Source organism: Acinonyx jubatus, chromosome A3 (assembly GCF_027475565.1).
Source record: "Acinonyx jubatus isolate Ajub_Pintada_27869175 chromosome A3, VMU_Ajub_asm_v1.0, whole genome shotgun sequence".
NCBI lineage: Eukaryota > Metazoa > Chordata > Mammalia > Carnivora > Felidae > Acinonyx > Acinonyx jubatus.
The window spans coordinates 56597887-56610150 of NC_069388.1; the positions used below are offsets into that span (position 1 = coordinate 56597887).

Here is a 12264-nt window from a genome sequence, read left to right on the forward strand (position 1 = left end):
AAAAAGGAAGAGATAAGGAGGTAAGCCTGGAACAATTCTCACCTTACACCTATATGAAGAGGGATTTATATACAGAATATATTTTAAAAATTTCCACACATCAACAATATGAAGAGAAACAACACAATTTAAAAATGTGCAGAAGACTTTACTTTCACTGAGCAATACATGAATCTTATTGGTGAATAAGGTCATGAAAAAGGTTCAACATCATTAATCATCAGGGAACTGTAAATTAAACCATAATGAGGTTGATTTGTCACCCACTGAAATAACTAAAAGGAAAAGAAGCCTGACAATACCAGTCATTGGTGAGGATTGACTCAATCATAAGAGCAGTCTCATACATAACCATAGGAAACATAAAATGGTACAGTTTGCCAAGTTGACAGTTTCCAAAAAGGGACCAGTCCTAGGTATCGAGCTAAGAAAAATACAAACACAAGTCCACAAGAGTGTTCACAGTCTCCAGATCCACAGTAGGTACAACATGAAACCACCCATGTGTCCACCAACAGGGATAGGTTAAACATACCGGGTACAGCCATACAATGGAATACCGCTCAGTAATACAGAGGAACAAACAACTGACACATGCAAAACATCGATGAATCTTCAAAATGTTACATTGTGTGGAAGTAGGGAGTCACAATGCTGCGCGCCTAACTTTACTGGTAGAAATTTCAAGATCTGACAAAACGAATCCATAGAGACAGAAATCAGAACACTGCCTCTGAGGAGGGGGATTGACTGGGAAATGGAAGGATGGAACGTCCGGGGGTGATGGAACTATTTCTATCTTGTTTGGGATGATAGCTACACAAGTATGCGTAATTGTCAAGACTCATCAAACTTAAAATCTTGCCTTTTATTGTATGCAAATTTGACTCAAGCAAGAGCAATTCTTTGTGTCTTTATAAATCACCAGAATTTAAACCCGGGTCATAAGGTAGACACATCACTGGTTTGGGCTGTATTCATTGTATTTCACACTACCTTGTGTGGTACATGAAGCACTTGTCACTCTGATGATACAGATGAAGGAAGCAAGAGAGGTCGGTGGTGCTGCTGGCAGGAGAATCCAGGCTTCTGGAAGTATGTGGTCTCTCTGTGAGCATATGCTTGGAATCAGGCTATGAGAGCTGAGAAAGACCTCAGAGCTCTTCTTCTCCATCCTTAGTTTGCAGAAACCGAAGCTCAGATGACTTGGGAGGTGGTGTGTAAGTTTGGGAAAGGAAGCACTGCAGAAAAGAGCTCAGAGTTGCTCCTGGGGCCAGCCCTGTCTGGTTCTGTGAAGTGTTTCCCTTGTCCCTTCCCGTTCTAACCCCATAAGATAAGTAAGGAGTATGCCTGATTCACCTGAATACCCCTCCAGAGCTCTTCCTCTCCCTGCCCTTCTCAAAGAGATACTCAGCTCATGTTCAGGAAATGTAAACGTTGAATACTTGCAAAGCAGCATATAATACAGACAGTTAAAATATAGTTAAAAAGAAAGTGTATCAAAAACAGGGAAGAGATTATTATAAATTCCTTGTTGTGATATCCTATGTACATACTTGCTGTAGAAAGAGCCCAAATTAGTCTCCATGCTGTCAAGTAGCTAATGCAAAGAGGTAAATAAAATCAGTTCCAAAATGTCCTGTGTCCATCCACCAAACAAATGTCTGTAAGTCCAGGTGGGTGGGGAATCAGGATTAAAGGCACATCTATTCCTGCTGGCGAGGGTGGAGAAGTATCCTTCAGAGGTGTTCATTGCGAGAGGACTTGGAGTATCATCCACGTTTCAAAAAGCACAATGAGATGTTGCCATTTATTGAATTCTTCTCTGGTCCAAAGAGTCTTCTTCTACTTTTTGATTTGCACAAAAATACAAAGAGTTTGGTATGGTTTATTCTCATGTTACCTAAGGTAATTTTGGAGAAGTTGAGTAACTTACTCATAGTCACACAGCTGGTTGAGAGCAGAGGATAGATTGTTGATTCCAATTAGGTGATGCTGACCAATCATTTATAGGGCATCCTTCTCACAGGCTTTGTTTTTTTTTTCTTTGTTTTGTTTTGTTTTTTACTAATTCAACGAAATCAGATGTCACCACAGAAAAGCACAATAGCCCACCAGCATAGGGAGAATCAGATTTAGCAAATAAAAATACAAGATTCGCAGCTAAATTTGAATTTCAGATCAATTTCATATGAAAATTCATTCTTGGAATTCAACTTTAACTGATGTCTTGTAATTTATCTGGTAACCTTAATCCAGGGAGTATAGATTCAGATTATAGGGTACATAGAAGGATGGGTAACTGCAGATCCTTTAGGCAACCTTCCAGAAATGTGATCTCTTTTCAAGCAAGGCTCAGTAAGGCATTGAGTGACAATGCAAAATTATACTTGCTGTCGAGGGTCTGGAGTGCAGTTTTCTTTTGTAGCTAAATCTGAAATCATACACGTTTTAAAGCAGCTCAGCTGAGGGTAAGATTTCCATCCACCGGTAAAATCTGAGCTCTGACAGGACTCCCAGCCTGAGAGGACACTGCTGAGTTCCGTATCCACTGATGGGCTCTGTGGCCCCTGAGGCTATGTGAACTCCTTCAAGGAGTGGTCTTGACTGCATACCTTGACATCACTTTTGTCAAAGGGTTCTGTCAAAATGCTTTACTAATTTCATAGAAATGTTACAACAAACCAATTTCTCAAATTAAAAAATAAAAATAGGGGGCACCTGGGTGGCTCAGTCGGTTAAGCATCCAACTCTTGGTTTCGGCTCAGGTCATGATCTCACAGTTTGTGAGATCGAGCACCGCATTGGGCTCTGTGCTGACAGCTTGGAGCCTGCTTGGGATTCTTTGTCTCCCTCTCTCTCTCTACCACTCCCCCCACTCTCTCTTTCTCTCTCTCTCTCAAAATAAATAAACAAACATTGTTTTAAGTTCAAAAATTGTAACTGGGAAATATAAAATATGCTGGTATGGTCATTGCAAAATTACTTATAATGATGGCTATTTAAACTCAACACAATTCAAATATACAACAATAACTAATTAGGCATGTCAGCTGTGGCACAACAGTGAAATAGAACTCTATGAATAGTTAAAATGTTAAAATTTAAGTGACATGTCAAGTGTTTTTATTATGATGTTAAGTAGAAAAAAATGTATAAACCCTACACACTGTGCGAGCTCAGCTATATTAACAGAACATTTAAGTACAAGTTAAAAATTTTTTAAATACAAATTTACCCAAATGTTTAAAAGTCATTATCTTAGGATGATGGATTTGTGGATAATACTCACTCTTTTCTTCTTTGATCTTTTCTGTTCTTCTGTAACTTTTAGAGTGAGAAAAAAATATTTCTAAGGAGAATAAAAATATATCAAAGCGACTTTAGAACTTCAAATACTGATTGTAATGGCAGTTGGGTAAGGGACCCCAATGGTATCCACAATATTGAGATGATAAAACTTAACACCCATTAAAATAAAATATAATAATTTTTGGTAGGTTGGAAACAAGATTTGCTGCTAATATTCTGCTTGTGGGAATCGGAGTGTTCTTCATGGTTACATGAAAATTTCGCTCTAATGCTTTTCGTTTGTTCAAAATGTAGAATATTGACAAGGAAAAAAGGGCAGGAGAACAAGAAAGAGAGAGAAAGATGGAAAAAAGAATAGTGAAAAGATCCTAGGTCTTATGGAGAAAGACCAGCAAAAGGAGAAAGGGAAGGAAATGTGGGGTGAAGAGAGGGGGAGCGAGGATAAAAATTTCGGGGCATTTTGCATCCACCCAGAATCAGGAAAATGGAAGTAAAGTTGCTAGATGAAACCTGAGGCCTGAACACCCTCGACATGTCCCCATTTCTCATGCCTCTGCTCCAGTGTCTGGCCCAGGGGCGTAATCCTGCCAGAAGGAATGCAGATCTAGGAAATCTGGTGCACCAGCACATCAAAGCAAGCGCTACTGCCCCTGGGTACTCAGGGAAGCCCAAGTGGATGTCTTCCTTGAGGGTTTGTTTGGCACAGGCATGTGGTACCTCACGTGCTTCCAGAACTTGGAATTCAGGGACCGTTTGTTGGCCACATCATCTTCCTTCCACTTGATGGTACCTTGCATTTCCACGACGTGCTTGAGGGAATCTTGGAGCTCCCCAAACTGCATCCCTCCTGGCTTGCTCAGAGCCTCTAATTCTATAAGAATCACCTTGGAGTCGTTCTGGATGAGGGCACTGTGCAAGGCGATCTCCTGCTCATAGGCAAACTCCCTGCAGTGAGTGATTTCAGGAGTCAGGATAAAAATGTGCCGCCTACTCTTTCGTATGTTGGTTTCCACTGAGGTGGCTGCATCTGGGGATAAAAGACATGGACCAGATTTCCTGTTGATGCATTTTTAAGTCTAATGCTTTGATCATAAATGTTCTGAACTTTAAAAAACTGTTATTGTTATAGCCTGCCATGAGATTCTGACACTGATCAATTCTTTATTCAGGAAAGTAGGAATGAGCTTGGATGGACAACTTGTGTTCATCTTCTCCTTCTCACTGTCAGAACATCAGTCCCAAAGCCTTCTTCCTTCCCAGGTAGAGGGGTCCTAACTAAAACAGAGTCCTTGGAGTTAAATGGGAATGTAGAGATATTTAGCAAGAGACTTAGAACTCAAGTTCATTAACTACATGTTGCCCTCTTCGAATATTAGCTTATGTGTTTAATAGGGCTTAGAACTTTAACTCTTAGGAACCCTTGCTTCTCTGAACTGATTCAAGCCTCTAGGGGAGTCCTGGATTCATGTCTTTCCCCAAGATCTCGGTTTTAGAAGCTGATTTGATCCAGACTAGAAAAATCTTAAGGAAGACCAGATCCCCTTATCAAGTTGGAGTTAATACAGCATCAACTCCAAGATGATAGCAGGTAACTTCTGGACAGACTTAGAAAGAACATGTAAAATACTCAGCTCTCACTGTAAGGAGGTAACAGCACGATCAAAGAAGCTTAACCATGAATGAAACCACTCAAGATATTCCTAGAGGCTGGCAGCTGAAAGACTGCCAATTCATGTAGTGGGAACTAGGGAAATAAATGTTAAATACTGCCAGGTAGAGACCTTATGTTGGTCAGGATCCCAACATAAAACTTGGCATACTCAAAGGACTGACTTAAGAGAGTTTAATCAAAGGTCAATTTATAAAAAATGTGGGCAGACCCAAGGGAAATCAATGAGAGATACCTCAGAACCCCCAACATTGGAAATAACACAGGAGGCATTACCACCCTCCAGGTATGAAGGGGAGGAAGCAGTTATGGAACCCTAATGAGTATGAAAGCAGCTATCAAGAGCCCTTGCTTTGGGAGAAAGGAGCCCAGCCACCCTGGCAACCTCACAAGATGCCTGCCTCTGACCTGCCCCCAGTGCTCCCTCTTGGCCAAACTCAGCGTGGAGCAGAAGGCAGGGGTGTGATAGATTCCATAATGACCAGCCACCCAGGGCCATTGGATGGAGTGGGATGCAGAGTGGACTGGAAGGAGCAAACAGAAGATACCTAGGAGGGGAAGAAATATACTGATGCAGGCAGTCATGATCTTTTTCTAAGGGAAGAGTGAAGTTTGGTGTTGTTTTGTTAGATCTGATTTTATTTTGGTTGAAGTAAGGTCAGAAGACTTCCCCTTGAGGGAGGGGAAGTAGGAAGTCTTCTCACATGAAAACCAGCACAATGCAGGCTACACGAGCTTGAGCATCAGCGAGCTGTCTGGAACAAGACGGAGCTACAAGTGAGGTCAATGCATCTCAGAAAGAAGAGATGAAGAGCTTGCAGCCAAGTGTAGCAGGTGCTGTGACATCACGAACAGATGGAATCCCTGCAGCTTCCTGTGCTGGTGTGTCACGTGAAAAAGAACATTCGAGCGCCATGACTTGCTCCTCTCGACTGGCCTGAGTAGCCAAAGGGAGAGTTGGAGGAGGGAGAAAGAATCCAGAGGAAACTTGGATTACATTTTGCTGCATTGTTCATTTTATAAGCCTCCCAAGCCATTATGGGGTGATTAACATTGCCCAAATAAATATTCCAGGACAAACCGGCTTCACCTTCCGTGTATTCCTTTAAATCTATAGATGCTGAATCCCTCTTTTCAGTGGAAATGCCAGGTTAAGTTCACAGTCTACTAAGCATTTGCTTTTTTGGAATTACCCTCATGATGCTCCTGCCTCATTCATATTCCACATGCTTCCTGGTCCCTGAGGAATTTGAGAAGGGCCTTAAGGAGGGTTCATGGGTACTTGACATAAATGTAGAGAGACAAGGAGAACCGCTTCTGGAATGCCAGAATTACTCTCAAAGGTACATGGAATTGTCTACACTTGACGAAACAGAAGACAGCTCTAGTTGTTGTGAGAGTATACATCTGCAAATGTTTCCCCTATACAAGGAAAATCATAAAGACTCTGAGGCCTTTCAAATATTGTAGCCAATGCCTCTGGATATTAGAACAAAATTCTTTGCTTTGTGAGTCCTCTTTCAATTCTTCTAGAGAGAACTAAGAAATGTCAGTTATGTTAGTGGTGGATGTGGGAAGTAAGTAGGGGCAGTGCTTTGCTAAATCCACCCCGCAAAGACAGCTTACTGTGTCTTCACGTCACTGACACTCCTGCGAAAACGTCACGACCGGTTTGGCTATGGGGGCAGGAGGAGCCAAGAGTAAGTATCTCATTCTTCCAGAGCAATACTTAAAAACCCTGGTTTTAAGGCATGGAATAATGATTGCAATTCCCTATCCAACACAGGGAGAAGACCACCTATCTCTTAGGGTTCTGATGAATGTGAATTTCTGTCCTTAATGTATTTTTTTAAGTTTATTTTATTTTGAGAGGGAGGAGGGGCAGTGAGAGAAGGAGAAAGAATCTCAGTCTCTGTCCGGCGCATAGCCTGAGGCGGGGTTGGATCCAGTGAAACATGGGCTCATGATGAGCCGAAATCAAAAGTTGGTCCTTTGACTGACTGAGCCACACAGGCGCCCCTGTCCTTGATGTATTTTGACAGCTTTACCTTCTCCAGGTAGCATATCTCTCCCGTAAATGCATAAGTTATAACCACATTTATTTTCCAGAACATCAGGCAGAATCTGGTAAACAAAATATCCCACAGCACTGGCCCTCTCAGGACTATTTGTATAGTTCCGCGGATAGATAACGTAAGCATCGTAGATCTTTCCATCTGAAAATGAGAACAAGAAAAGCAACTTTATTACTTGGTTCTCCAAATTTGACTCTCACTAGACATTCTTCACTCGATTTTATGGTTGGTGGTGATTGCATCCCACCCCCCAAAATATTCTGGAATCCAGAGATGGTGAGGACAATCTACTGCTACAGAAAGTCATCAGAAAATCAATCTTAATCCTAAAGTTCACCTCTTCACTGTCTCACACTGAATGAGAGAGAATAGGCAAGAGCCCGTCCAGTTTAGCTCATCACATCATATTGTCAAGTGTGAGTAATAATTTATTGAGAAATATTTATAGTCATGGATAACGAGTTCTTCTGCTGTTTGGGGCAGATCTCAATCTTATCTTTTGTTTTCTCCGTGCTTACCCAAGGAAACGGAAATGCTCAAGTAGAATTTTTTAAAGGATCTGCATTTCCCACAAATTGAATAATTAGCCCAAATTGAGAGGACCATAGGGAAAATGTAAAATATATCTTCATTCAAAGGAAAGAATGGTGTTCTTGTTTAGCGGGGCACAATTGTATTCTTTCATGTGTCTACTTATGTGCATAGATAGGACTCTTTATGGAATGGGCTTTCTGGCAAAATACACCCGCATTCTGATGGCCCCTTCTAAACCGTTCACTTCTGGAAAACGGGAACAATTTTTTTAATGTTTTAAATTCCATGAAGTTTCACCAATACACATTTTCCAAACTGTTTAAACCACTCTGGGCTTGGGGCAGATTCTGTTATTTAGTAGGAACAGCAATCCTGTTGGGGAGGAAATCTGAGGTGTTGAGATGAATCTCAGAACCATAAGAAGCAACAAAAAAGGATAGAAAATGGCTACTAAGTGAACTGAAAAAAAAAAAAAAGGTCTACTCTGAATACATTTATCAGCAAAATCTGGATTTAGTCGACAGCTGTTAAGAGATCAACAGACAAGTAACCATCAGCCATTATGGATCCTTTTCTTTTGAAGGAAAATTTGAAACTCGCCACTTACCATTCCTACTTTTGTAAGGTTTAGCTATGTCTCTCCAGAGCAGAATAAACTCAATCCAGAACACTTTTAGCGTTATCACCATGATATTGATTAGCATTAACAAGATGCTAAATCCTGTCAGTATGTAGTAGGTACTTTGATCGTCAACTATTCAAAAGATAAAGGGAAGACAAAAATGATCACTATTGTTTCTAGAACAAGGTAAAATAAACAAATATATATGGATGCTGACCTCCATTGGGCATATGAGAGATTCATACAAAAGATGCTTCCCTGGAATTTTCATGGCTGCTTTAAGAATCAGTAAGTGAACATTTATGGAGCACCTACTCTGTGCAAGGCTAGGCATCGTAGGGGATTCTCAGAGCAAAAAAGGTGTCAAGGCCAATGTAAACTTAACTAAGATAGTAGGTAAAAGTGCGATTTTAGCTGGCAGAGGTTCTTAAGAGTGCTGGTTCCGTGCTGGACTGGGCAAGGAAGCTTTCCTGCAGAAGGTGGTCCCTGAAGAATACGTACGTTTTAGAGAACTTTAAAAAGAAAAAAGAAAAATGTATTCCTGGCTACAGTGGATGCTGTGAGCCCGAGGGCAGAGATGTGGTGTGTGTGTGTTCTGAGGAACTGGAGTGATCCATTTTGGGGAGTTAGAGGCAGACACAGTAAGAAGTGTGTGTCAGGGCGAGGTTCTGACCAGACTTGAGATTCCTGTCAAGGTATTTTGTCTTTACTGTAAAGGTCACGGGAGCCCTTGATGAGTCTTGAGTGGAGTGTTAACAACAAAAGTGGTTTATAAGCAAGATTCATCCGAACGTAGGGGAAGGTTTGTTTCTGTGGGAGAGGCTGTAGGAACTTAGAGTAAAATTGATGGGAAGCTTCTGTAATACTTGGCAGTTAGAGGTAAGGAGGGCTCAGACTCCTGTAAGAATGAGAAAGGAATGGTTGCACCTGGTATTGGGGCATGAAAGAGAATGAATCAACACGTCTTGGGGTCTTACTGCATCTGGGGCTGGGGGCACAAGAAAGCAGGGAAGAAACAAGAACCTTGTAAGTCACTAAAGCATCACTGATGGAGAACTCAAACTACTGGGGTTTTAGGTTCTACACGCCCCTTACTTTTCTCATGGTGGACATCATTTAGCCACCGTTGAACTGGGTCCTGTACTCACTTCTGCACAAGGTGCATATGCAAGATGGTTCCCATTTTCAAGGCCTAGTAACAGCTACATACACACTGAACGCAAGAATTATACTTATTAATAGTATTCTTGGACGTTTTAGGTTTACTTCTCTCTTTGGAAGTAACTATCTTCTTACAAATAGTGCCCCGGAAAGATGAACGTGAGAAGGACCTCACATAAGATTTGACTCTTACAGTGTTCTCCCTGCATTTTCATGTGACGTCTCAAAGCATGGGTTCCTAGGCTTGCCATGGAAAATTTGCGACTTATCCATAGTCACAAATTCCTCCCTTGAAGGCTCATCGGCCTGCTGAGCATCCAGCACCATGAAATGAAGAACGGCCAAGGTGAAGTGATTCAAAACCAGGGAGCAGAGGGTGTTGCTGAAAATTGGCAGAGAGTTTACTGACTGCACTGTCATTAGTGTAAATGATAGACACTCCCTAAGTAAGGCATTTCAACAGGATTGTCCACACCCTGCCCCAGTTCACTCTCTCTAAAGGTCCTACCTAGACACACTCTGGGAGTGTGGAGGTTTCGGTGAAGTAAGTGTGCATGTGACTGGCTGCTTTCAACAGGAGGAAAGAAGTTAACCAAGTCAGTAAAGGAAGTTGAAGTCCCATACCTTCCTGTTAATGTAATGATTAAACACCAAATACTTTCTGAAGGTGTTTATAAATAGGAAAGCACCAAGTTGGAATCCTGGCTCTAACTAGAATATTTGGTAATGTATGCAACCTCCATTTGCTTCTGTTTCCTTCGCTGCAAAATTGGATGATAGTAACAGTCTCTTCTTCATGGAATATTGATCAAATAAATGAGAAATTAAATGGAAAATAAGTAGACAAGTTCAAAGGAAACAATGAATAAATGTGTACTACTATTCTTATGAGTATCAAATATTTATTTAATCACATTGAATAATATGGGAACATAAGCTTTTAGAGTTTTGGTTTTCTAAGCCTCAAGGCAGTGTTGTAATTTCTTTTATTCTGCGATTAGAAATAAAGGCATTCATTGTGACGAGCTACTGTAGCAACAGTTTTTGTTTAATTTACACAGTTGTCAAAACAGAGTGTATCCATGTTTTTTGTGGTTTTTTTTTTTTAGATTTTATTTTTAAGTAATTTCTATACCCAACATGGAGTTCAAACTCATGACCCCAAGATCAAGTGTCACACACTCCACCAACTAAGCCAGCTAGGCCCCCCCGCCAGAGTGTAACCATGTGAATTTGAAGAAAAACAAGGGAAACATAGAAAATACAAATAAACTAGAAGGAAAAAAGTCACCAAGTACATGTAACGTGAAAACAATTCCAATACACAGGTAATGAGAGAACATTCATAAAGTGACAATATAAGCTTCACGTGGGGACAATGATGCAATGGCAGTGTCAGGGTGGAGACTGCAGTTTCCCCTTTCCTTGGGGAACCAATGTGCCCACTACCATCACAACATTACCCTAACATGACGTCTTGACATTGTCCATATGTCCTGGGGTGACTCAGTTATAACTGAGAAAGCTGGAGACCCACAGAACTCAATAGCACTCAAAATCATCCAGGGAAGTCATGATTCTGTTTGGTAAAAAACTTACAAATTGGTGGTTGAAGTCTACATTAAAACAAAAATCCGAAGCACCACCTCAGGCAGAGACTTAGCACGAGCATATCAAATTGGTGGCCTCCGTTTTCATCGCTCCCAACTTTTTTCCGTCAGGTTGTGCTTCTGTGTTTATCCAAATTAATCGGGGCTATATCCCACTTCGGGGTATAAACTGAGGGTTCAACTCTCCCTTTTGCTGTTTGACAAACACATTAAATAACTTCCATGTCGTTGTACATGGAATTACAAGTGTAAAAATACCATATTTTTCTCCCCGCCCATTTACACCAGATTAAATGCATCATCTAACGAATAGGATGTCTTTGCCTGGAAATGTAAACAAGTGAGGAAATTGATAGGTTCTCAGGAAGGAAATGTTTGTAAAACTATTTTTGCTGACATCATTGCCTGTGGGGACACACCGACAGAGTGGAAGGAAGAAACAGACTGCCCCTGAGAGGAAGAGCGTGTCATCACTGACATTGATTAACAATGTCTGGGTCGGGTGATGATAAAAAGCACAATGACTCTTAGATGGTCTGTTTTGGACTCTTTACACAAATGTGTCCTCCTGTTACCTATACCCAAGACAGATCATTTGATCATCCTCTACATCCTGCCCCCATATGCCACTGATTATTTGTGAAAGGGAATGTTACATTTTAAAAGATTATATGTAGTGTCTGAATGTAATCTCTTGAAGAGTAGTCAGTTTCACATTTTTGTTATGACCATATTTTATTGCAGCAAATTATAATGAAGTCATTAAAGGCACGCTAGATTCAGATGAAACTATAGGAAAGTTATAAATAATCTGGCCTTTTCAAGTTACAGGGAAGGTTATCCAGTCTGAGAAACATAAATGTAAACTGCTGTTTTGCGGTATAATTGAGCCTTATCGCTAGAGCAGTAGAAATGCACAAAAACAGTTTTCCTTGATAACTTTGGTGTGCATTCGCTTATTCATTGGACCGATTTTTATTGGACACATGCTAGGTACCAAGCACTGCCCTACAGACTGAGCACACAAAGATGGGTGAGACGCCATTCCTGACCTCACAGAGGTCACAGTTATGTTCAGCAGACTCTCAAACAAATTTTTATAAGTGTGATGAGTGTGGAGACAGAAATAGGGTCCTACAGAAATACCTGGAAGGAACATATACTCCAAACTAGCGGTCACGGAAGGCTCCCCATAAAAGGCAGCACCTGAATTGCATGTTGAATGACAGATACAATAAAGAAGTGAGCCGAGCTACCAGACTTCCATTGAGTCTCACCTAT

The 12264-nt window shown here is 41.0% G+C and overlaps 1 protein-coding gene across 3 annotated transcripts in view; it reads right to left on the minus strand.

Annotated features, from left to right (window-relative positions):
- Window positions 1-12264, minus strand: part of IL1RL1 (interleukin 1 receptor like 1) — a 29528-nt gene continuing 17264 nt past the window's right edge. Inside the window, exons 9-12 of one of the 3 annotated variants that reach the window (XM_053200378.1) lie at window positions 8198-8344; window positions 7030-7197; window positions 4030-4339; window positions 1-1241 (exon numbers count right to left, since the gene is read on the minus strand). In XM_053200378.1, the coding sequence (XP_053056353.1) occupies window positions 959-1241; window positions 4030-4339; window positions 7030-7197; window positions 8198-8344 (908 nt within the window). In that variant the 3' untranslated portion in view covers window positions 1-958. Of the gene's footprint in view, window positions 1242-3109; window positions 4340-7029; window positions 7198-8197; window positions 8345-8800; window positions 12261-12264 lie in introns of those variants that run through there. The other 2 variants (XM_027069361.2, XR_008289255.1) reach the window with 2 other exon arrangements.